The sequence below is a fragment of the Lepisosteus oculatus genome, chromosome 24 (assembly GCF_040954835.1).
Source record: "Lepisosteus oculatus isolate fLepOcu1 chromosome 24, fLepOcu1.hap2, whole genome shotgun sequence".
NCBI classification, from domain to species: domain Eukaryota; kingdom Metazoa; phylum Chordata; class Actinopteri; order Semionotiformes; family Lepisosteidae; genus Lepisosteus; species Lepisosteus oculatus.
The window spans coordinates 12,881,332-12,908,316 of record NC_090719.1 but is presented as its reverse complement, the minus strand read 5'-3'; the positions used below and the strand labels follow the sequence as shown (position 1 = coordinate 12,908,316).

The 26,985-nt window shown below is 43.2% G+C and overlaps 1 protein-coding gene and 1 long non-coding RNA gene across 2 annotated transcripts in view; one reads left to right on the top strand and one right to left on the bottom strand.

Annotated features, from left to right (window-relative positions):
* Positions 1–26,985, bottom strand: part of dnm1a (dynamin 1a) — a 112,831-nt gene that overhangs the window by 17,980 nt on the left and 67,866 nt on the right. Inside the window, exon 15 of the mRNA XM_015367101.2 lies at positions 24,785–24,898. Coding sequence (XP_015222587.1) covers positions 24,785–24,898 — 114 coding nt within the window. The remainder of the gene's footprint in view (positions 1–24,784; positions 24,899–26,985) is intronic.
* On the top strand, positions 11,412–14,312 carry LOC107079874 (uncharacterized). Its single transcript, XR_001480778.2, has 3 exons — positions 11,412–11,584; positions 11,881–12,044; positions 13,558–14,312. It is a non-coding gene; the product is annotated as an uncharacterized lncRNA (long non-coding RNA).

Here is a 26,985-nt window from a genome sequence, read left to right as displayed (position 1 = left end):
ATTGCAGACATTAACGAAGAAAAGGCAGTCATTCTTCTACCTCCTGAACAATTGTTATCCCGATCTCTTTGTTGGTGATGTTGGCTTCCGTTTGTATTGTTGTATTGGAGACTGCTGCCAAACAAATTTCCCCCACAGCGATTTCACCCGGCAACTCACAACTGCCAAACCACTGAAGCTCAGCAGGTGTGAGCCTGGTCAGTGCCTGGAGGGGAGACCTCCTGAGAAAGCTAGGGTTGCTGCTGGAAGAGGTGTTAGTGGGACCAGTAGGGGTTGTTCACCCTGCGGTCTGCGTGGGTAAGGCCACAGTATTGTGATTGGGGACACTAGACTGAAAAAGGTGCTGTACTTTGGATAAGATATAAAACCGAGGTCCTGACTCTCTGTGGCCATTTAAAAATCCCAGGGTGTTTCTTGAAAAGAGTAGGGGTGTTACCCCGCCATCCTGGCCAAATATCCCCCTGGCCTTTACCAGTCATGGCCTCCTAATAATCCCCCTCTATGAACTGGCTTCATCACTCTGTTCTCCTCCTCACGGAGAGCTGGTCTGTGTGCTGGTGACTGGTACATTTTAGCTGCTATATCAGCGTAAGGAATTATCATTGTTAAAGCTGGAACTGAACAAAAAACTGAAAACGACCATGAAACTGAAGAATAGATTTTTCTTCAACATATTTCGGCCGTCTCTGAGCTTTATCCTGGCCCCCGTGCTCCTGGGTGCCGAGCGCTTCTGGGATGGGTGCAGAGAGTGTGAGAGGGAGCAGGGAAGGACAGTCCACAACTTTCACCCAAATTTCCGGCTCTTTCGAAGAACGCCCTGCGGGGGCTAGCACGCGGGAGTTCTCTCCGAGGGGGGGGCTGGAGAGATTCCCGGGAGGAACAGAAGAGCACCACGGCTACAAGATTCCCTCAATCTGACCAGATCACAAAACCCAGCACCAGGCAGATGGCGCCCAGCAGACGTCTTTTCGGGGGTGGGGGTGGGGGAATTATTTTCCCTGCCATGCCGGTCCTAGACAGCAGGATTTCTCTTTATGGTCGCAGGGCTTGAAAGATAAAACCCTTTTCACTGACCCAGAGGCAGGGGCTGGGCTCCTCTTGCACCCTCCATGGTTTCTAGACATTTCCGTCACAGCGCATGTCAGTAAATCATCCTAAACGGACTCTGGATCGCATACTGAATTTTCACACAAGACACATGTCGCAAAAGAAAGAGACTCAAAATTGAGCTTAGAGACATGGACGGAACGATATTTTTAAGAATGAAAGGAACTATTGTTTTTTGGGGAGAAAAAGAATGCCCTTAACGCAAATTATACCAAGCATGAACAGCATCAAAAGAAACGCATTTGATGGTTTTTAGGCACGGTGGCGCTGTGGTTAGTATTGTTGCCTGGGTCAGTACTGTGGCCCTGTGGTCAGATGGAAATGCCTGTGCACAAGCACAAGGAGAAATGTACTTGAAGTATTGTACTCTTGCTATGGTTTCAAAACGCCTCACTAGTGCTTTTCAACACTGCACTGCTATGTCATTGCTGTGTGGCTGCTGATTGCTTCCCTCAGCAACATTTGCTCCAGTTATTGCTGGTATTGTCTTTTCGGTGCTTTTCGACTTGGGGTGCTCTGCGAGAGGGCCAGATAACAGGCAGGCACAATAAAGTCCGGGGAACTGCGCAGGGCACGCACAGAAGATCAGTTAGGAAAACAATTCAGTGAAAAACAGACTGCTTAACTTACAATTTTGCAGTTTTAATGCTTTCGTAACAGTAGAGTGTAAAAGGACTACCTCAAGAATAAAGCAGGAACTATTACAAACGTATCATTCTATATTATAATGAAAATGTAATAGGAAAAACGTCCCCACCCAATTGTTAAGGAAAAACACACAGTGCTGAATGATGGCTGGAAGGAATTAAAACAACCACCAATCCTAGGTTTTTGCGGATGTAATGTGTTAGTTAGCTGATCAAAAAAGGCAGAACTCTCGCTAGATATTACATGCTGAGGCTGAGCGGAGGAAGACAAGACTTTTTGAAAATTATGTTCACATTTAAGCGGCTTGCTTATTTGCAGGCCCAGTAGGGTTTTTAACAGTTCTAACTGCAAGCAAAGTCTTCTGAATGGAAAGTTCAGTGCGAGTTTGGGAGAGGAAACAAATTCTCCCATGACAGAGCCTTGATGGGTTAGAAAGGGAGGTACTGTTACTTTAAGGAACTGCCTGTGTCTGTCTCTGTTAAAAGTAGATTGAAAAGTGCTGGTGACTTGGGTTTGCTTCAAAGGCTCACTCTAATACGGGCAACATCTGGGAACAATAAGCCGACTGCTAACCCCTCATTACTGAAACGTCTGGGCCTTGGGAGGAGGCCAGTAGCACGTTTCCAAACTTTTTTCATTCCTTTTTTCGCTACATTTGAATTCTACATTTCTCAGACTTTCCCTGTTTCGCAAAAAGTTCCAACGAAGACAGCCCTGTTAACTGACACTGATTATCGCCATCCTTCCTCTTGAGTATTTAATTGTTAGAGAAGGATTGGTTTAACAAAATTAAATTTCGATAGGGGTTACCTGCAGAAATATTCATTTGCCTTTTTAGAGAACATTTTAAACTTTGAAATCGGAATCCTGATGTGCTGATACACTATCATGTCAGTGGAAGCTGTTGTACGGAATGAAAAAGTATTGTGCAAGAAGTATTATTTGTTATCCATATGTGACACCTGGTCTATCTGGAGCACAGTGGCTTCAACGAGTTCACACATTCTTTATTATTCCCCAAGAAATGAAAAGATTTTGATCAGAGTTTGGTTGAAGGACCTGTAAAGATCCTATTTGAAAAGTGAAGTCTTGCGTGTGCAAACTCCGAAGTTAGGAGCTACCTAGTTTTCTTTTTTACTGTGTTAATTTTTTAATGTGTAAGCCCAGAGTAAAATCCACCTTGTCAGTCCACTCTGCCTGCCAGCTTTCTGGCTAAAGTTACATCTCAAAAGCGTCAGTCATCAGCTTTTCTGTGACTGAACTGACGTTTGTGACTTTTGAACGAGTAACAATATATGCTATAAAAATTCCCTTGCAAACTTAGTGGCCGAGCCTGTATTTAGTCTGAGCTAGGGCTTTGTTTGGATTGTCTGCACATTGCTGCCTCTTGGTAAGTCCTGACTTTTGAAGCAACAAATAAACGTATAACATTAACCTTTGATAAAACGAAGGGGAGAGAGCACACAGGACTTGGCATCAGTGCTCATTACGGTGGACTGTAAAATCTTTCAGTTCCCAAACAGCTTAGCTAAAGCAACAAGCAAACTTTCTGACATTTTTATGTGCTTCTTTGATACGGTAAGAGAAGTAATTTTAGTGAACACTGTTATCTGAATATATTTTCTCCTTCTGTTCACTCTCCGTACAAACTGGGGCATGTGCAGCCCTTATTATAGCACTGTGGGCAACAAATAGCTACCAGTTTCTGTTTTAATTTCCATTTCTGAAATAAATTAAAATAAAACATCGGAGAGGCTGTAATGTGTACAGAAATGTGTGATGGGACGCAGCTTATAGGAGGCAACTTCTGCATTTTTCTAGCCCCATTGTGGGAAGAGACATGATCCCGATAACAGCCCACGTTGTAAATAAATGAGTCAGAAAAATACCAAAACAGCCGGGCTCGTGTTTAATAAAAGGCTACAGTTAATGGAGAGCACACAGGATGTTATGAAAGTCCAAGCGTGTTATATAACACTTTAAAGCATTAAAGAACATTTGGCTTTCATAATAAACTCTTCACTTAACTTTGTTCCACATCAAGTTTAAAATCTCTGCTAGACCTAAAACCGATCTGCGGAGTTCTTAGGCTCTCCAAAAGATGAGGAAAGTTGTGAATGAAAACGTACTAGATTAATCAACATTTTGTGGCTGTTTGAGAGGTTTTTTTTTTTCCCAAACTCAAAATAACTTTTAAATTCAAACAGACATTATTTTTACTGATTTGTTTTAGCTAGAGCTTCAAATGTTGTATTGTACAGTACCATATTATTACATGTAACACTTGCTATGGTATTATATCACTCTACAATTTGTCCTTCTCTGTGTATCACACAATTGCCTACAAAATTGTCATACTTCCGTTAGAGAAATTGTAATTATTTTATTATATCATTTGAAAAGGGTGACTTTAATAATAAATTGTCAGTTCAACATAAAAGGCTGACTGAAACAACATGCTATAATATTTTTAGAAACACATTTTTTCATCTCCAGTAGTTTCCATGCATAACATCTAAACAGCTGCAATCTATATTGTGTATCCTTGAATTTCGTATTTCTTAATCCATTTTTGGCTTCTGTCTATGGATTTATTTTTTCTAAAGTTTAATAGTTATTTGCATTTGAAGCTGTTGAAAACTCTTCTAGCATAAGTGAGATTAAATTGTGGAACCGAGAAATTGTTATAGAGGCTGGTATGAATATTCTAAAAAAAAAAAACAACATTGCCAAATACAATATCAAAATTGTCCTAAATACTACAATATTCTCAGGGCAAACTATACACCATCCTTTCAAACTACACACCACAAGCTGTAAATAAAAATGAGTTCTCTTAAATGACAATGACCACTAAGTTAAATTTACATTTGTTGGGCTCTTAATCAGACAGCAACACAGTGGAGTAATGGAGTACCCGATAAATCTTTCAGGAAGTTGATTTAAGAGTCTGCGGGTCACAGCTCTGTTTCATGTATCTGTACTCTTAACACACTTCAAAAAGAAAATCTGCTTGTTAGTTACAAACCTGAGCTGGACTCAAGTATTTTGCAAGAACATCTGCCTGAGCTTAAATGGACTTAAACGGGGCAGAGACCACTTTTATTTTCAAGATGCAAATCCCACGTGCTATCAGATGGAAGCACTGGTTACAATTTACAGGTCAGAGGTCAGTGATGTTTGGAGAAATGAGACGAGATAACCTCCCGATGCAAGTGGCTCATTTAATCAGCCGGCAGGATATCAAATTAGACAGACGTCCTTTCCTCTGTTTAGAAGAGTTCACATCACCTGCCCCCTCACTCTCTCTCCCTTGCCTTCCTGGCCACTCTCTGGGTTAGCAAGAAAAGACTGCTGTCTGCTGAACAACTTTGTCACTGTCTGGTGGTTGGAAGGTCATATCTCATGAAGCCAGCCGCTAAAAACAAATTTACTTTTCCTGTTTCTGTTTTCTAACTGCTTTATCCAATACAGGAAGATCGGGGAGCAGCTAGCCTGGCAAGCAATGGGCTCAAGGCAAGGTACAGCCTTGTTGGGGTGCCAGTCGATTGCGGGGCACACGCACACACTCACACCAGGCGTTTACAGAAACCAAGTCAACTACTCGTGTGTCTTTTGACAGTGGGAGGAAGACGCATGGGAGAACATGCAAACTCCACACGCGCAGCACCTCAGGAATTGAACACAGGGCGCCTAGTGCTTGGAGGCAGCAATGCCAACCACTGTGCTGCTAGGCCACCCTATTTTTCACATTCCTGAAAGAAAAGACTTTTTGTGTGAGTAAAAAACACACCAGCAGAAACGGGGGGCTGAGTCAGAAAGGAAGTGATTCTGCATTACTTTCTCAACTCTTCAATTTCAAAAGAAATCTGCCTCATGCAGGATGTCATTTTATAAAAAGTGTTTCTGTGAGGAGACTCTTTTGGAGAATGCTGGGTTACTTCTTGTACCTTTTTTCATATGATCTCCTTCTTTCATATGACCCCAGTCATCCCAGTCACAAACTGTTTTCTCTCCTACCGTCCGGTAAACGTCTACCGAAGCATTCGGTCCAAGTCCAACAGACTACGGAACAGCTCCTACCTCCAGGCAATTAGACTGCTAAAGAGCCAACCTGCAGCTCCTTTAGCAAATCACCCGTAATGGCTACACACAGTTTGACACACAGTTTTCATTGTATTCAGCATACTGCACTACTTGTATATATTGCATACACCATGGATACATTGCAATTCATCTTGAGTTTTATTCAATTTCTATTACATTATCATCTATTATGATGTAACCTTAATTTAGTGATGTTTGTGATTCTTGTGAGCTTGCAGAAAAGTTCATTGCCAGCAACTACTGCTGCACGCTGTATAGTTGTGCATTTGATAAATACACTTTGATTTGATTTGATTTCTGACTTTTTTAATCAGCTTTGCTGAGCTGCAGGGGCACATACAGTACAAGGCCTTCGGGAGAATGCAGAAGGGAGCTACTGTGCGGGCAAGAGATACCTTACTCATTGTTGAGATGAACACACAACTGAAACATCTGAAGGGGGAACCCATAGCCACTTGGAATCGGAATAGTAAAATGTAAGTATTTGGTCTCGACTTCCAATTCTGCCAGTAGCTTTTTCCCCCCCAATACAAATGTGACGTGCTGTGTCTCGTTAAACATAGAGGTGTACTTTAATGTATTCTACACAGTGACAATAGTTTGTTGATTATTTAGCCTGTTCCTGGTTCCATAGACAGAACATCACCGAACATCACCTTTGGTGAGAGGAATGCAGGAGAATGAATGAAAAAAGAAGTGTGTTATTTGTGAATTCAAAACTCTTTCAGTCCTGAGCGCCATGAAAAGCAAGATTAGGACCTGGTTTGTTCACATGCTCACAGACTTGAATGACAAAGGCAACGACGCTGTTCCAGTGCCAAGAAAAAAATTGAAACCCCCTAGGTTGGTCTGTGATTTTGTATATTTTAGACCTAAGGCATAATTTGATCTTCATGAAAGTCTTAATGCAGTTTATCATAGAAGTTCAGGAGGAAGGTTAGATCCTTATCTTGCCTACTTCCTCTCTCCTACATATATATATACTGTATGTATATAACGCTTACCTTCTGGACCCTGCTTTACACTTCTCTAACACACTCCTCCTGTCACCCCATGTTCACTCTTCCAGCAGCTCCCTCGCTCATTCCTCGTGAAAGTGAGGGAGGGTCAGTCAGCCTCATTCTTACGGTCAGTCTGGATCTAATGATCTAACTGGACTACTGAAATAAAATATATCAGATTAAATATATCATAGAAGGACATAGGATAGGGGGCACCTCCTTGAGCAGCTGAATCTTCCTCTAGATGCTTTCTCGAAGCGTTCATCAGTCTCTTGCATCGGCTTATACGAACTTTGGCCCCTCCCTCCTAGTGGAACTGCTGCAAGTTCGTGACATTTGAGCCTTTCATTGTTCTAACAACGTGCTTCAGATGCTGCCATAACATTTCCGAAAAGCAGAGTGAGGTCCAGACTTTGTCTTGGCCCATCCAAAATGTGAAGTTTCTTCCTTTTCAGCTGCCTGTATGCTTAGGATCGCTGTCTTGCTGCAGGAACCACTTTCTGCTCACTTTCAGCTGACGAAGGGGGTGGCCTGACATTCTCCTCCAGAATTTTCTGATACTACAATGAATCCATTGATCCATCAGGGATGACAAGTCATCCAGTTCCCCGGGCAGCAAAGCAGCTCCAAACCATCATGCTCGCATCAGCACGCTTGACAGCTGGGATACGTTCTTTTCTTGGAAGGCAGTGTTTGGGTTTCACCACACGAAATATTTCTCATTGCAGCCAAGACGTTCAGCTTCATCTCTCCAGAGGATATTCTTTCAGTCGTTTTATGGTTTCAGACTGGCAGCAATGTTCTTGTTTGAAAGAATTGGTTTCTTCCTGGTTATTCTCCCATCTAAAACATTCCCATTCAGTCTTCTCTTGATGGTCCAGGCATGAACACTGACACAACCCACAGTTAGGGAGGCCTGCAGATCCTTAGATGTTACTCTGGGGCACTTCCTGGATGATTCTGCAGGTTGCTCCTTTGGACGTTCTCGGCAGGAGAAATAGACCTGGGTTGAGTCTCCACGGTCTTGAACATTTTCCATTTGTAGGTTATCTGCCTGATAGTGGATGGATAGAGACCCAACCATTTCAAAATGGTTTTGTAATCCTCTCCAGACCGATGGGCATCAGCCACTCTTTTCCTGAGGCCCTCTGAAATCTCTGTACATCATGGCATGGCATGTTTGCACTTACCCATATGGCTGAAGACCAAACACATGAGCATTCTGACCTCTATATAGAACAGGGACGCCTGAAACACCATCCTCGTCTACTTCTCATTTAAATAACCCAGTGCTAATTGCCACCACAACTGTGCTAAGGAAACTGTTATTTCACTTACACTGATTCTTAATTATTCTCTTGCATCTCCGAAAAAATCTCAGATTGGTGCATCTAAAACCTTTTGGCCATTTAAGAAACAATGGCTTCAATTAAACGGAGGTATCATGGAAAAAAATTGCAACTCAGATAATTATATCAGGAGTTTACCCACTGTTGCTCAGCGCTGTACATATTTGAAACTGATGGGGGTCTTGAGCTTTTACGTTGTAACTGAATAAGATTCTCCCTCCAATGAGCTACTTGTAGCTACACAAAAGGGGAAAATCATGCTTAATTATAACATCGTTCTACTGCGTATGAGTAACTTGCAGGGGAGACTGCAGAAGAATTGACGGGGTAATTCTGGCATTGGGAAAACACATTTTAATCCTCAGACCTGCGTGATGAATTGGGAAATGGTGAATTTGGAATTCCAGAGCAAAGGGGAACCAAAAAAAACGATCTGGTGTTGGAGGATGGGGGTCGGACAGGGAAGGATTAAATTTGAAAAAAAAATCCAAAAGGTAAGAAATAACGCACTGTACAGGATGTTTCCCACGATAAATAAAATGAACTATTTCCCCAGCTTACTAAGGCCCCTGTTTTAGTTGTAAATCTTCCTGTCCTGTTTTTTCCAAGATAGTGGTTGAAAGGCCTATTTGGAGAGAAAGAAAGCGAAAAAGCATTTCCTCACGAAAAATGCCGCTGCACCTTTCTAGTCTCTTTCGTCTGCTTTCAGACAAGTTGTCAGCCATGACTGTGCCCTCAGTGGGTTTTAAAATCCGGCTGAAAGACGTTGTGGAAAAACGCTACCTTTCCTCTGGCCTCATCTCGCTGCCTACCTGCAGAACTGCTGACACAGCCCTCATGGGAATGGAGCAAGTCCACTTTGATTTCTCGTTCGGGAAAATGAGCGAAACTGTAGCTAAAACAAACACACCACTTCTATTCCCTAGGACCACCTTGGATTCCAATCAAGAGGACGATGTTAAATCCCATGACCCCTATTTTTTAAGCTGCGGCACCAGTGGAGTTTAGTGTATACAGTGTGTGTGTGTATGTGTGTGTGTGTGTGTGGAGGGTGCCTTTGTATTCAGGGAGGTATGCAGGACTTTGAATTGTTTATAATTAAGTGCATAACACTAAAAAAAAAACAACATATACACACTTTTCACCTACACTCCACAATACATTATCTGGCCCCGCTGGAAATTTAGTGCACATGCTGGCCTCCTGTGACACACTGAGAACCCGCACTGCCCTGCCAAAGATCCAAAATAATGGGAAGCATCCAGCATGTGGTAACTTCCAGGATCCCAGAGAGATGTAAAGCAACAGCAGACCAGACCTTTTGACCAGCATGCTATCGTAAAGGGAAGGCAGGCTTTTGTGCATGGTTCCCTTGTGTGCTGCAAGTGGTGCCTTATGTGGGGTGACTGGTAGCACATTACCAAAGACCAACGGAAAGTGAGATTCAGTCTGCAAAGAAGCTTTTTTTGATTGATTTGACTGATACTTTTATCCAATACCACTGACTGGTCCCGGCTCTACACAGACAACTACGTGATGTGCCTTGGTGTGCTCCACCTGTCGGAGCTGTAGTTTACTGAAGGCAGACCAACCTGTTAGTATTTCTAATATCTCGACAGAGCCAGAGGCCAGACACAAATCCACCCAAAATCCATCCGCTTCAAATTGGTGAAACTAGTGTTTGAGGGAGAAATGTGCCAAGACGGTCATTTTCCTTTTTTTTTCTTTAAGGCAGGAGGGGATCGTGACCTGCAGGACACACCTTGACTGTATGCCTGCAATCTGCCGTCTCTAAACGCGGTTTGCAGGACGTCTCATGTAGAATAAGTGTAAAACTGGACAGATCTGAAACATCTGTAGCGTGAGGAGGTAGCGTGGTCCAATGCTGTAATTGAACTCGGGTATTCTCTCCTAGTATCCCATAGGTGTGACACATCTACGGAATGTCCTATAGGTGTGACCCATCTACAGAATGTCTCTTCTGGCAGTCTGGAAGAGAACCCAGAGAGTTCTCATTTTTTTACCTAACAGAACGAGACGAGTTAGATTCCTGAGGTGCCTCTACATGAACATTTTGTGGCACCTTTGTGGGCACCTTACCACTGGATGGGTACCTGGTGCCACAGTCATTAACGTCCTTTAGTACTTTTCTTCAGATGCAGGTTTTTGGTTGAAAAGACACTGGCAGCCAATATACTGTACACACACCATGACAGTATAAAGCACGGCACAGCAAATGATAGAACTTAACATTTCGGGAAGTGAAACGGTAGAAAAAATGCCTCTGTGTTCTGAGAGTTAAAACTCTTTACTACTTAAACTACTTAAAGGTAGGTGTCTTTAAAATATAGTCAAATTCCTTGCAGCATTGTTCCTTTAACCCCCCCGACTGTTGAATGCTTGATACAGCTTGTCTTCCGAAACAAATACGATGATTAGCTGTCCACGAAGGACCTGCATTTGAGGCTGACAACCCAGGCAGTTGGGATCAACTGCTTTCCAGAATCACTCATCGGACCTGCAACCCCCTCTCACCACCCCACTCCGTCCCCTGCACCCGTACTGAAATCTGTGAAGGAAATGAACTTTGCCCTAGCTTTTCATGCACGGCAGTACCCCCCCCCCAAAGACCCCCCTTCAACCTCCAAATCACACATACCAACTCTCCCTACTCCATCACCCCTGTTAAGGGGCTCCTGCCCTCAGATAAAGGCCTCTTTATTCAGTCTGCTTCATGACAGGGAAAGGAAATCAGCTTAAAAAAAAGAATCACAGGAGCAAAAGCAACAGACCACAGGGCTGCACATCTGGAGTTATTACAACCCTCTGTCCCCGCCAAGAAACTCCGACATTCCTTAGCTGGCTACAACGTCGTGGAGCTTCTAATGTCAGCACCCCCTCCTCCCTAGCCCCCTACCAGCCCCCAGCGCAACCACCAAATACAAACCAACACCCCCCTCCCTTCCACATCCAGGCTCCTCTCCTCCTCCCCATGGGGCAACTCAATACGTCTCACTTCCTGTTGACCTCTGACCTCCCACTTCCTGTTGCCTCCTCAAAAGCCCGAGAAAAAGAGAAAAAAAAACCCAGACAAGAAGCCCCACCTCTCTCTCTCTCCCTCCCTCCCTCCCTAGGAAAGTTAGTTAACAGAACATTGCCACGTCAATCCTACAGCTACTCTCACTGCCCTTGGAAAGGGATGTGGGACGCTTTCTCTTCTTCTCTACTTGAATTTCACTCCTTTTCTCCCCTTTCGGCTCCCTTTTTGATTTTATTGCTTTACCATCTTTCCGGGACTTTCCGGGTGGCTACTGGCAAATCAGAACTGATTTGTTTTTTTCTCCAGTTAGCCATGCAAAGCAGCACCTCCAGGTAACTTTGGCGGGTGTTTGGGCTGATGAGGGAGAAAGGAGAAGGCAACCTCTTTACTTTGCCCCTCCCAACTTCTACTTCTGCCCTTGACCTCCATCATATAGACCCCCTCTCTCCCCCCGGCCCCCCCCCCCAGCTCCAAGCATCTCCACTCCTGAAGCTGCACAGCGACTCGTCTGTGGACCGAAAGGGAGTGTAGAGGAGGGAGGAGAAAGAGCACCACTGGACCAGTCAGACAGCTCAGCCCCCCGAAGTGCACCTATCTAACACTTCATTTCCTTTCTTTTTCATTTCAGGCGGAGAAAGCAGATCTTGACCTCATCCGCTTGCTTACGGCGCCTTTGTCGCACAGAACTACTGGACAGCAGCATCACGTTTTCTGCGTCCTTTCAGCCGCCCAGAGCGGCTCAACTTGACTTCACCTCCACGGTACACCAGCGGCGTAGAGGAAGCCCTTTGGGTAACGAATGCTTTGATTTTTTTTTTTAACCTCTTCAGGCAAGTGAGGAAGACAGGAGTGGAAACGTCTGCTGCCATATTTTTTTTTTCTAGTCTTGAGCCAAATTGCATAGGGTGTTTGAAGCCACAGGAACTCCTCTGCTGCATGTCATCAGTCCACAAGGAGTTATTTCTGTTTGAGCAATGAGTGGATAATGCTTAATTTTGCGCTTTTAAAGAAAATGAATTTCCCAGATTAGACTGGCTTTTCATTTTTTTTTCAAACATATTTGCCGTTGTGAACGCCGGTTGCTAACCCAGTGGTCTCTTTCTTGGGTTTTAGGATTAATTGCTTTAGCATCTTAAAGCAAAGCAGGGTGATAGGTTCATTTGTTTCACAATTATGCTCAAAGACAGAGGGAGGCAGAGAAAAAAATCTAAGTGCTGGCTTTTCCTATTCTGGCTGATTGGGGTGCCTGTTGTGGCAAAGTCTGATGGCATTACAGGCTCCAAACTGATCCACATCTCTCCTGTTGGCAGCATTCTGCTCGAGATGGGTTAATCGTATTGAACAGGGACTGTGCTCCTCACCAGCACTGGAACATACTGTGTATCTACAGTAGATGCAGGATGGAGTCTGATTCAGTAGCTAGTTGGTGTCGGAGTGAGTCTGCCTGTGGATGTGAATGTCTGGACAGTTAACTCCATGGGTAAAAAAAGATCTTACAATCATAAAAAGAACTGTATTAGATCAGGTCCAGTTTTGAAAAAAAAAAACGGATTATTTTCCCTCACAATGTTATTACTTCTCTATTTAATGTACGAGATATTGACTTTAAACAGACTAAAAATACGATAATGATAAACTTGTCTTAAATAAAATTGTATGACAGCGTAGATGAGTCGATGTTACCGGATACTTTTCTGTGATCTATGTTTTAATTTTTTGCTTTTTAAACTTAATTTAAAAAAAATTCTTGCCAGGGTTAAAAAAAAGCGAAGAATATTAGAAAATTACTGGGCAGTTTTACAAAGAAGTGATTGGAATGTAATTTTTTCTCCTTGATTTGATTGGTTTCTAAACCTCTCTGGCTCAGCCCGTTACATTCTTGATTCTGACTGGGCAGATATTTTTGTTCAGGTCTCTGTTGCAGCAGTGTGAGGGGATGACACATCCTTATAGCACCACGGCGGTATCTCACTTTAAAATGTGCACCATTTTTGTTGGAAGCGCTAAACTCTCTTGGATTTTTTTGGCCGATAAATCAGAAAGCTTTTGTTCTTAGAAGTTGAAAAGAAAAGACAAGAAGCGAGAGGCAGCGCTTGAACCATCAGCCAGAACAGATTATCTGACATTAAACTCTGCATTATTTTTCTTATCGTGATAAGATGGCAGATCTAAAAGTGTGCAGCTTTGATCTCCAAATAAACGGCGAATGTGAAATTATACTGATCTTTCTTTGCAGGAACTATTTTCTGTAGGTGTGAAGCTATCGTCACTGGTCTTTATAACTATGCCCCTTTTTTTTCCTCAGGAGCCCTTATTTCCTTCAAAGCCCAGCCTGGACTGAAGATCCCTTGGTTTCGAGGCCAGCAGGCACATTGGTGCTGGCCAGTATCCTGACCAGTAGGTGACGATGGTATCTGTGGTTCCCAGCTGGCATCTCTGTGTGTCTGTGTGAATTAACGCGCCACCGTTGAGCCTGTCGGACGTTGCCCAGGGAGTGCCCAGTGACCCGCCTCGCCTGCCCAGTGTTCAGACTACCTGTTCAGGAAGTTGTGGTTGTACAGTAGTCTGCACATTGGTTAGGCTGTGTGGGGGAGCTCGAGACATCAAGACCCGCAGCCTCATCGAGCACAGACGCCGAGAACCCCGTGATGTGCTCTGCGCCAGGCCTTGTTCTGCCGAGCACAAGGCGTTTTCTAGCTGAACAGGGGTGGTACAGTCGTTTACTCTACCAGTCACTCAAAGACAGCACACTCTGGGCCACCCCCCTCAAGGTTACACCTTGGTCCTGCCATTGAAGGGTACCGCTAGTGTCACAGGGCGTCACAGTCATCATTGCAATCGCTAATCTAGCTCCTGCGGGACTTTGTTTGATGTTGTATTTGTGAGACGGTGTTTTTCCTATTCGAGAACATGCTGTAAAACAGAAAATCCTCTTCTCTCTATTTAAATACTAACTTATAAAAATCTTTCCAGCTACAGTTTTTGCTCAATGTGGTGTTGGTGGTGGGTGTATTAAAATGCTTTGCAAATGCAACTGACTTAACTGCGGTTGCTTCATGAGCTTTCTCGCGTCTGTTTTGGATTTGTAACACGCAGTGCAGTTTTATACCGTATTTAGTTTTTCTTTATTAATGACTTTATGTAAGGCTTTAGTTATAATGTTTTGCTTACTTTCTGTGTGAGTGTTTTTAGTGACTGAGTACACTGTACTTTAAGGTCTTTAAGGAAGAAAATGTCTGAGGGAGCAATTTTATGCTATAATCTCATAACTATTACTATGATTAGACCTCTTTATTCATGTGGTTGATGTTAACAGACTGCTGCATACCTTTGGGGACAGATTGCTTTGGTGTCATCTTTCCTAGTATGTTGAAATGCCCAGACTCTGACTCATAGCTTACTCAGAAATCCTGCTGACAGAGTTCTGACCACTTCTGGGAAGAACACACATCACTCCTGTGCTGGTGTCTGTGCACTTGCTGCCTGCTCAGCTTGGAACTCAGTTTGTTCTTAACACTTTGAGATTAACAAGCTAGAGAACCGTTACTCTGAAACTGAGGTGTGATAAGCTAAAATGCTGAAGGACTTGTAAATGACAAATTAAAGATCTTTCATGTCAATGCAGACTTCTCTGGCAAACTAAACCGGTCACTGAGCTTCAGCTGGTAAATCTGAAATGGTCAGGTGGCCCACAGTCTATATCATATGCTAACAGCAAAAGATATATTTCCCCAAGCCATGTTCATGGACATGGAAATGTATGAGCTGAGGAGACTTTCTTAATGCACGTTTAAATTAATGCAAGAGTAATTTTTGTCACTTTTATTTTTTTTCCTGTTTCAATACAATACGAATTGTAATAAAGATTTTTAATAAAGGTCTTGTTCTCTTATGTCAAAATTATTTAGTATTTTCTAAGAGGAGAAAACCTTGCACATCTTGACTATCGTTACCAGCATTGCTCCAGGAGCAACATGCACTGTATTGTTTAAGAAAGTGTTTTGAACTGTTGGCTTCTGTCCTGTCAAAGTCTTTCTTAAGGCAGTCTTTGTACTGAAGCAGTGCCTGGTCCACCTCCAGCTGGGCCTAATGTATGAAACTTAGTATCAGAATGAAAACTGTGAATCAAAAATGTTTACTTCAAAGGTCCCTCAGAGCAAAAGTTTGATGGTGCGTGAGCAATGCTTTGAAAAAGTGTGTACTTATGTGAATTTTTGTGTGTTGGGGTTTATATTTTTGAGCAAAACAAATAAGACAAAAATATATATTTTTGGAGATCTAATTTCTCCAACTATTGGACGTCTTGTGATTTTAAGAGCCGATCCATAGCCTGTCATTAGTAATGACAAAGAGTTGTTTATTTCATTACAATGCTGGTTTCTGGGTTCTTAAGATTTTCTATCAAGGGAAGCAAAACAATGTCCACTTATTGAATAATCTGATGCAGCAGTCTGTAGTTTAATGAAAACACGGTTAAGAAATCTCTAAAAACAAAAATACATGCTCTATTCAGTCTTCCACTTTTGCCACAACAAGACAAGAACTCAAAGACTTAGAAAGTCTCATGATAATTTATGAAAAGAAAAGACAACTTGTGGTATGCCATATTTTCAAGTTAATTCTGCAACTCCCACTTCAAAAAGCAGGTTCTCCTTTTGCAAGCATGTTTACTCAAGAATTCAGCGCATAACCTTCACTCAGATACTGAGCGACAGCACTTATCACTATTACTGTAATCCTCAGTAGATTATAAGGTAGGTTTCTGCTTTCATGTGACCACTCTCTGGTGATCACAATTAATAAAACAGTTAATTGATTTGCACTGTTCAAGATATTACTCCTTAAAAACGTCAATGGCCTCTCCGTTAAATGAAGGACTCCCCTCTTAGCACGGAACTAAGCGGTGGCTGTAATTTCCCTGCTGTGTTACCAGTACTCTCAGTTACCTTAAGATACATTTTTTGGTTAAGACCTTGAAGATATTGAGACTTTTTTAGCTCCTAGAGGAGGGCTGCAGTTGTGCTGGCAACACACCTCGCTAGTGTTTACATTGAAACAGGGCTGCCTTCACTGTACATTAAAATATCTTTTAGAAGTAAACCTGAGGAAAAAATAAGAGCGCTGTTCATACTATTTATACCTTTACTGCAGCAGCCCATAATAACAGTAATAATAAAGCTAATTATTTCCTGCAATTACATGACTGGTTTTAAAGAGATGTTCCTTTGAAAAGCCCCCTGAGGTTCACAGTAATACGTCCTCATAAACTTTAAAAAAGAAAGGATCAGAGGATGAAGACAAGGGCGGATATTAAACACAAATATCCTTGTTAGCCGTTTGTCAAAAAAAAAGCATGTAGCTTCACCGAGCAAGACCACCACTGAGTGCCAAACGCCCTTCATTTCGGTATCTTTAATTTTGCTTCTGTATCATGCCTACGTGTCCAGCTCACAATGTGCACTTTTTTTCCCCGTTCCAAAGTGCCACTTTGAGAGGTTTATACACATTCAACCAAAGCGTTCTCCAGATGTTGCTCGGCAGACATCTGAAGAAGCGATTTGGGCTTTTTCTTTCTGGATCATTTCCGCACCTTGACAGCGCAGGGGGACGTGCTGTCGGGGGGGACGCCGGCCACATGGGCGACCTCCAGCGACTGCTCGTTTGTCAGGACGTGGTAAAAAAAAGAAAGCTGGCGTTTCTATAAATAAATCCACAAAAGAACTTCGGAACCGTGAAACCGAACATAAACAAGTGGGGAAACTGAGGAGTGAGCAATGCTAAATAATGTTACTGATGATCTTATCCTCCTCCCCTCAATTCAGCACCCAATTGACCTCTAAAACAGAGTTTCCTAATCCTAATCCTGGTGAGCCAGTGTCTGCTTATTGTTGGTCCTATTCAATAAGGTATGCAGTAGTCCTAGTGTTGGCTATTAAAAGCGGGAGAGATACAGTATCGTGTCCACTAGGAGACTTCACAAGTACCTTGAAAGGTGCAGCTCTTAAGAGGCTCTCCTCTAGAAACCGTCTGTTTCAGTTGAACAAGCTCAGCTGCAGTCCGAACCGGCAGATACTGAGCTCATGAGAAGCCGACGTGGGAGTCCTTGCTCTGAGGCCTTCAATAAGATCTGACAGCGTTTCAAAGGAAAATCTGCTTTCACCAGGACAAAATGTGATGGTTGGAATTACTTTTAGGATGATCCTGCATCACAAAAATACAAACGGAATGCTAAAACCTAGAGAAGGAATAGGTAGCGCTCTCTTTCACCATAGCCCCCTAGTAACTCTTGGGACCACATCAAATCCGGATAGTTTTCTCTCTCAGCCAGCCAAGACACATCTGTATTATTGCTTTATCTTGCTTGCTTCTTTAAAGTGTTCTTTCAAAAACCGTTTTAAAAAGGAATTGTGCAGGCTTTGTGTTATCTTTGCATTTACTGTGGGGAAAAAAATCTCCTGTACAGAAAACAGCTTTGTTTTAACATCCAAAATAAAAAGGGAATGGTTTAAGGACACCCACTTCGCTCTCAGAGAGGCAGTCCACTACAGAGAAGGAGGTATTATTTCTATCGAGGGGAGATTTTAGGACCTAGAATCTTACTAAAATGTTCGGTGGAGAGGGTTTCCTGTATGTTTGTAACTCCAACTGCTTTATGAATGATGGATTTAGAATGGGTTTTTGGTTTTCACTGTGCTTCATGTGTGCGCTGAAGAGTTAGAATCTCTATTCCAGATGTAAAGCAATCCAGATGTGCATATATCAAAGCTACATGTGTGCCCATACGTTTTTACTCAAACTTTGTGCAAACCCTCTGTACACTTAATTTGTAGAAGATGGAGCCACATTGTGATCTAAATCGCCTCTTTTAAATTTCTTATCCCAAGAGTGAGGGCAGACTTTTCACATCCACATTTACATGGCTGTACTGTATTACAACATTTACAGCCAACATTACAACATTTACAGCCACACAGACATCAGTTAAAACATCCCTATCTAGGACAAGTAATTACATATTCACAAAGTTGAGCCTTCAAGGAGACCACACTATACAGAAAAAAATCACTGCGTTTGGCCTCAGTTATTTAGATGCCTTTGCCTAAGTAATACACATATTCTGTACATGTTTGTGTATTACATAGGCAGTACATGTTTCTGTATTATGCAGGCAAAGACATCTTGTGTGTCTCTGTGTCTGATGCTAGGCACATGACAAACCCCTTCTCAAATCTGGAGCAAGAGGAAATGCCATTAGGCACCACAACAACGTTTTTACCAGGAGGCACAAATATGTGGCACAGTAGTACTTGAATTAATATTTACGCTCCCTTGTTGCGGCCTTGAGAGAGGCTTCAAAACCACTTACAAACTATGACACATGTAAGTGGGAAGACGTGAGCTTTGTCGTAACAGTTAGAAAACAAACGTACTGCATTAGCACGGGGGAAGGTCAGATCACAGAACAAAACCCAAGAGAAACGCTTCTGTATCTTTAAAGAATCGCAAAGGTTTGCATGTCTCCACACACCAGGAACTGTGTTAAACCCCCCCACATACACACACGGCCACACATTTCAGTGAAGTCTTTTCTCCTTCCCTTTCAGCTCTTAATCAACTTTCTGAAACTGTATCCACTTTTCCTCCAAGTTATTTATGGGCCTGACATAACTGGCTTTCCGACAGTTTTTATGACTTGGCTGGCTTGGAAGGAGTTTCGGTGTCTGGCAGGCCCAGACAAACGAGAAACTGGGCCAGGTTTCATAGCGGAGTCCTGTCTTATAATAACTCAGTGGTTTCCTCATGGTCGGGGGCACCATGTGCTCAGTCCCCTTGTTAGCACTCTGCACTTTCATGGGGTACATCTGTCCTTGACACCCCCTCCTCCAGCATGAGTCATTCTCTTTAGCCAAGAAGAAAACTGAACAACAGAGATGTCAATGGATCTGCTTCGGACTTTGAGGTGTCATTAGCGTCTAAAAGCTCTGTATGTCCTAAAAGGGGGCCGTGTGTCATTCAGAATTTCAAATTAGTGCCATGCTCCCAAAAAGGGGGAATGTGTTCGATTTTGACCTTGATTCAAGAGTTTTTCAAAACCGCTTCAGTCTACCAGCGTTAGTTGTCAGATAGCTGAGAAGAAAAAGCGATATCTTTCTGGTCCTTCGCTTTAATCATGTGATGTACATGCATTTCAAGGCAGGTGACTGACACTCTTTAGGCTAAACTGATCTCCGGCAGCACTGAAATAATAAGGCCCCGCTTAGCTTCAGCCAAAAACGAATTGCTGGAATTCTACGAGCTGTTTTAAAGCCGGTTTGAGTCTGGAACTTAGAACTAAACAACTACAGAAATGCATAAAAGAAAATCTCCTTTTCAACCTCTGCACACTTTCATTATGCGTACAAGTGATATACTTGTGTTAGAACGTTTACATAGAGTGAAAAAAGACAAAACGGACAGACCTGACTACAGTACGTCTGCATTACAGACAAAAATGAGCAGAGAAAATGAATGAGAAGTTAGAAAGATTAGCTTGTGACAGGTGTCACAATTTCAATAATTGGAAACATATAGGCTCTGAAGTTATTTTGGAACAATATTAGCTCTCTAAGCCAAGGCCATTTAAGAAACATATGGATATCACTCGCGTATCATTTCCACTTGTTTCTGACTTAACAGCAACCAGGTCCAGCTCTTGAGGAAGAAAAAGGAAAAAAAGCCACATACTGTGAGTATCCTGGGCGGTCTAGTAATACCTTTGAACTTTTCATTAAATTCATTCATTTTTAAATTCATTCTTCATTTTTACTTGTGCTCTTCTCCAAAATTCTCTTCACTCCATTTTCCCGTTCAAAGGAGAGCACAGATGTGTGAGTTCATACCGAATCTTTTAAAGAATCAGATAGTTTGACCGAACAGGGCCTTTCATTTGAATAAGAGTCCTGAGCTCGGTTCCTCGAGGGTCACTACTTTTGGTTGTGGCTCCGAGAGAGACATTTGAACACATCAGTTGGATTTGGTTTTGCATTAGTGAACGGGCAGTCGTTTCATGCGACTTTCCCTGAATCTTGAGTGAAAATTGACAAAGTCGACCCAGGGGCGTCTCTTCAGAATGAACTTTGGAACACAAACCAAGGGGGCAAAGAAGTGCATTTTAAACAGAGAACAGGAGGCAGCCCTTTACCCAAAGGGTTGTGGGAGCGTGGAACAAGCTATCCAGCCCTGTTGTTGGAGCCAGTAGTCTGGCTTCTTTTACAAAATGGCTGGATAGCTGTAACTACCGAACAGATTAGATGGGCTGAGTGACCTCCTCTTGTTTGGAACCTGTCTTATGTTCTGAAGAAAACGCGAACGTTGCGAGATGTGAAACGTGAAAATGTGACGCGCACTTTGCGAATGCTGCAATGCTTTTTTGGATCAAGGCCAGCGAAAGAGGCTGTAAGTCCTTTCACGCCGACGGGATTTTCAAGATGACACGCCTCAGACTGTCGGTTGAAGTTGCGTCTTTTTTTCTGATTTTCTTTTTACTGCAGTACAGATGTAAGAACACCCACAGCAGGCAGCTCTCAGAGCTGACCAAAGCCTACAGTCTCCTGTTTACAGTGTGAATTGCAGGGAACAGTGGTAAGAACAGACCCATGCGGACATTGCTCAGGCTGTGAACGACAGGAGGCCTCCAGACCTGGCTGTCTCCTTCCCTGCTTCCTGATTGCTGGTAACTAACTTCCTCCTGTTTCATTCCAGCCCCAAAGTTCCTGGAAATGTCTCGTGGCTTTCGCAGAGCTTGGTGCGATTTCCCAAGCTACAGTACATAGCTTCGGTTCTCAAGTCATGTTTTGCAGTGGATACCTACTGCAGCCAAAAACGCCAACTCAAAGCCAAACGGCCCTGTTCTCTTGGTCTAGAGCTTTTACTTTTTGCACTGTTCCTGAAAAAAGGAAATTTGTAAAAACGTCCCCCAATAAAATAAAAGGCTATTGAATATATTGGCAATAGTGAGTAAATAAGACTTTGGAATAAACTCTTAATTTCAAGTCTACCTGGCAGGCCTGATTCAGGAACTAACACGCCAGCAGGATGCCTGTGGGCACCCCTGTGCCCTCTGTCAGACACCTACTGTTCTGACATGTTATCGGTGACACAACCAGAGAACTATTTTACCGTGATATTTCAGAGGATGCTGGAAGGCTGTTCTCTTTCGACCCAGCTACTGTGGCGAAGCTGCAGCACTGAGTCAGCCTGAGCAGTAATTAGCCATTCCAGTCAGAGGGATGTAATTGGCAGGTTCGGCTGGAAAATAAATGCCATAAATTCAAAACGAACACCGCATGAACTGCGATCTGCCTTCGAAGGAAAAAAAAAAACGTAGAAGAAATATCTGCAAACTTCATCAATCACGAGGAAAAGGTTGCGCAAAAAGTTTCTCGCTGCCAAAAGATCCACACCGAGCTGAAGTAAAATGAAAATAAACTGCTCCACATTCAGCTATTGTGGAACGGTCAGCGCTGCCTATGAAAGTTTTTTTGATTTCTGAAAGGAGACGCCTGAATGACAATTTACTTGCAAAACCTGTGCGGAAATTTGATATTTTTGTAACTCTCTCCTGCCTGTATCTATGCGTTTAACCAAAAAAGTGAGCAGCCAAAAAAGGTTACATACAGTATGTGCCACATGTTCTGTGGACAGTTTTCTTATTTAAAACATTTGTGCTTTTTTTAAAGAAAGGGTTTGATGTATGCTTTCAAAACCTGACCACATCAGGCACTATGGTTAAATATTAAAACGTTTTTGGAAATCTGGATGGTCCAGGCAGGGTTCTGGTTGTGTATCATGGGATTCCTCTGCTCGTACTGTACGCCCGGGTGCTTTGAAGGAAACCTGTCAACTGAGAGCCTGAGGGATTTTCAAAAAACTTGCTTCGATGAAGCTTGGGCAACTCAGAAATTCCCGCCCAAACCACAGCTTTGGAAAAAAACCAAACCCCACAGCATCCTAGAATATCGAAAAGTTTTTTTCGCGGGGTGAAAATGGCAGGCCTTTCAGGCGATGCGACGCTTGAAGCTCGCTGAGGGTTTGGCCTACACAAGGCCGGGGGAGACAGGAGCCCAGCAGAGGCCGGTTTGAGTGCAGTCTGGGGATCGGGCTTCCTTCATTTTCCGGGCTTTTCCGTGTCCGACAGCGCAGAGCTTCTGGCTTCTACGCTGTTATTTGCAAGCTCCAGTGAGACTCGGAGCGCGCAGGGCTGCTTGATTCAAAGACTTGGTATGTCCGCTAATGAAAACCAGATTTCTCCCAATGCTTCCACTGAACATTATTATTAGTGTCGGGGGCTAGCAGGAGATGGTGGAGGGGGCTGGGCGAGGCTGGACTGGTTAAGACCTGACAGCATTCAAACGACATGTGGGCTGACTCCTGTTCGCTGTCGTGCTTCGTACTGCTTCCACGTCTGGTTTCTTTGCTGTGACACGCCAAGAGAGCCAAGATGTCGACAGACCATACATATGGTAGACCACTGGGAGTGTCCCTGACTAAAGAATTTCAATGATCAGAGCCAGAGCCAACGATAAGTTGTTTTTTTTTTTTTTTTCAAGCGAGCACTAGGTTTTCTCTCACAAGCACTGTGGCTACGCATCTGAAGACAGGTCTGTGCGCGAGTCAGATGGAGAGAGATGTCTGGCGGCGGCTCTCTCTGAAAGGTTGTCTCAGTGTTTTACATTTTGGAGCACAAAAGCTCTTGTCAGAAAATACACACAGGAAACCAGGAGTATCCCTGTGTACAAGGGGGTTTAATGACCACATTTTTGCGATCATTTGAACAACAACTATTGCAGTCAAGACGCATTACTTCTGAGCTAGCTCCACTCCACTCCTGCATCAAAACGTTATTTGTGAAGAACTACACATAGAATTAAATAAAACTGTATATTGATTCCTATGGTCTGTAAAGGTCAGTTATACAGTATGTGGATCCCCTGCTCCACACACAAGCACTAGAAGGACACTGCAGGGGACATTGCAGGCAGATTTGACCTCGAAACGAAAGCACCAAGGCTTTCTTATATGTGCACTGAAAAGTCCCTTTTTCCAGAGTTAGGGACCAGCAATACAATAAAAAAATTCCTGTGGTATAGAAGTCGCCGGAGTGTAGCAGACTCCTAGAACGAAACGTGTCTTTAACGTGAAGACAAGACGGGGGATAAATGGTTTTAACACACGGTCATTTGCGTCACAACGTGTGCAAGTGTAGAGAGGGCTCCTTCTGAGCGCTGGTACGCCAGGGAAATTGGAACAAAGGCCAAGATTGACAGTCAGTAATGCTGACTCCTGCCAACCCCCCTCTCAACCCTTCAACCACCCCCAGGCCTGCGCACAGGAGAAATAATAATAAAAAGTGGGGAAATGTGCCCTTCTTTTGAAAGATTGCTATGGAAACAATGGCCCACTTTTTCCTCAGAGTTGGGCAGTGTTAGTTTTGGGTCCCCCAGCGGCGAGTAACCGCGATCCTGGTCTGATGTAAAAATAAATACATATGGAGGTTAGGAGCCCAGGATCGGGAAAGAGAGGTTCCCGCCTGACCGCGTGTGTTAGTCATTTAGGAAAGTGTGTGTGTTCGTGTGTGTGTGTGTGCGTGTGGGTTAAACAGAGGCTTTTGTTAGCCAGGAGATGAAAGAGAGCCCACAGTGCCCCAGTGCCCCTATATTTTCCACATGGAGTTCATTACAAGGCCCAAATCAGGCACCCCCCCCCTCCCCCACACCTCCTGCTTTTGAAAGAAATTACGTTTATGAAAAGCAGTCCTCACATTTTACTAAAGAAGAAAGCTAAGGCCGACTGGTAGTTTCTGGTCCACAGATGTGGGTGCCACCTTTTATTTGAGTGTCAGGCTGTGGGGAGGGACCTTCTTTTACTGAAATTGAAAGGTCCTCGTCTCATTTTTACCTCCTCTCCCCCATACAGAATGAACCCCAGCCCATTTCTCCCTGGGGGAGCGATTGTGTCAGCCACCCTGGGCAATGTTCAAAGAGGTCATTGCTGCTGAGACTCATTGGTTTGGCAATAAATCAGGAGTATACCGAGGAAGGGATCTGCAATTTGCTGTGGCAGGGTCAGTTAAGCAAACTGACATTTTAAATGCGGGGAGAAAACACATCGGCTTTGGGCAGGCTGGGTGAACTTGACTTTCCGCGTCAACTTTCTCATGTGAAAATTGACCAAGTCGACCATGCGCGGATGTTAAGAAGGCGGGAGGAAGTCACAGAAAGGAAGGCAAAATAAAAAGTACTATTCAGGAATAGGTATGGCAAGACCGAGCTAGACAAAACCAGCTCCATAACGCGGTGGGAAATTTCAATTCACAGAAACAAAACAGGCCAACAGACCCTGCTGAAACAAAAACAGAAAAAACGGGCCTGGTTTCTGTTGTTGATATAAAATGAAATGAACAATAAATGAAAAATACATTCACAGTCAACCCTGGGATTCCCTCGGGCCCCGTGAAGGCGAGAAGGACTGTCCAGTGTCTCAGTGCCACTCACCTCATCATCCTTGTACCAGGACAGTGTCTCTGCTGTCAGCACAAACCAGTACTCCTTGGCTCCTCCTTTCATGATGCCAATGTTGTTGATGGTGAGCCAGCCCTTCCTGATCACCTGGGGCAAAAGACAACACATGGCATTAGTGTGCCAGCAATGCCAATCCAGTCATTTAAACCCATTATGGAGCTAGGTAAGGTTCAATGCCCGCTATATGTCTACAGCAAGGTGGAAATTGAATTCAGTGGGAAATTGTGCACAATGCATTTCAACATCTCCACTGACATCTGTCTGCTTGTTAGAAAACCCCTCTATAATACTTTTCCTATGTTATATGCTGTAATAGCGTGCAATCCTCGTACCCTATGCTTCCAGGACGCTGGTAAATGGTGTAACCTTCGAAATGAAACTCACTGTCATCAGTCACATTATCTCTCATGCCAGAGGTTTTCTTTCCGAGTCTGAAGTAACAAAAAGCTTATCGTTTGTTCATTCTTCAACTGAGAATAAAAGCAGGAGAAGTAACACCTTGCACCTCAGCAGAATGACTGTAGCCTGCTGTCTGCCTTAAAGGGATTTGCGTGCTCAGAGGCTGTTCAGAGGTAATGTTGGCAGCTCGGATGAAACTGCTGCTAACTGTGGGACAAAAAGGATCTGAGGTGGCAGCAGAGAGAATGGTAGAGTGTTTTATGCGCCAATAAATGCTGTTTTCTTCTTGAAAGACCTTTTAAAAAAAACTTTGTGGTAAGCTTTATGCCGTCTGCTGTGTTGTGCAATCCAACTGGTGGTGAGGAATCTTCTTCAAGATAAAGAAGGCTTTTAGAGCACATTAAGGGCAATCTTATTGCTTAGTAATAACAGACCTCATAGTGCAAAGATACATTGATGTCCTTAAGTCCTTTAGCCAGCAGTTTTTCTGTTCCTACAAGCCAAAGTGGAAATGCTGATTTCCAGCAGAGAAACACAGCGCTAGGATGGCATGTTCTCAAGAAAACAATGCAAAGGCTTCTTCTTTTAAAATTAATCCATCAGAACGTCTGCGGCCCCCGAGCTATCAGCAAGAGTACGCGGTACTGTACACAGACTGGCAGAGGAGCCCACAGCAGACAGTGCATCGGCTGACCAAGCCTGTGCATCTTCTTTTCCAGCATTGTATTAATACTCAGCAAGGCCATACCCAAACTCAGACCATATGAATGTCATTACGTTTTCATTTTGGCAGTGGGTCACAGTTCATACTGAAAACTGCTGTGATTTTGTTTGATTGCTGTGTTTCAAATTCTTCGTTAGAACCGAGTGCGGCGATTTGATTCTTGGTATCCTGCGTGTCTTTCTTTCCTGTCTCCCCTTACCGCTGTGAGATGTGATTTGCTTTAAGAAAAACGTAACATTTTCCTTCTGAGCAACAGCAATTCAATTCCGTTACTAGAGAGAGCCGGGATTGTTGAATAATGAATAACAAAAACGCCATACTTTACGATAACAGTATGAATTGAGAGAGAAACAGAGATCGACAAATGACGGCTGGTGGGAGAATGAAGGCTTCTGACACAATTTAAACATTTTGATTGCAGCGAATAATAACCTGGGAGGAAAGGGCAACAGAAAACTCCAAAGGGCTCTTAGATTTGATGAGAAATGACCGAAATTCACTGGATTTCCAAGTTTTCGGCTCCCAAGCAGTTGCAGATTTCAAGATATTTACAAAACCTCAATGCAGCAGTATAATATTTCACAACTATCTAATTACTAGTTCAATTAAGCATCATATTAAGTAACTGAGAACTCGATAAACACAAACCAGAGTACCCTGGGGTTCTGCAGGGCCCACACATGGGATCCATTATATTACGAAGGTTTCAGCAATTAAAGGGCTGGATCGCAGTTGGGAGACAGACTGACATTTTATCTGAGTTACTGTGTGCAAACCAGTCCAGCATTTCATGCACAGCATAATTCTGGAGTTTGCCTTCTACTGAGAGGATTCAAAACGCAAGTGAAAACTCAACCACGTTCACTTACTGTTAGGGAAATCAAGGAAATGTTTCATTTCAACTATAATGATGGTAATAATACTAATAATGCAGTAACATCAAGTTACATGCTTTCAGAAAGGAAAAGACTAACTTTGACACAAGAATTAAGATTGATTTTAGAGTTGCAACAATTCTGTAGTCTGATTTTTACTTTTCGCAATCAAACCC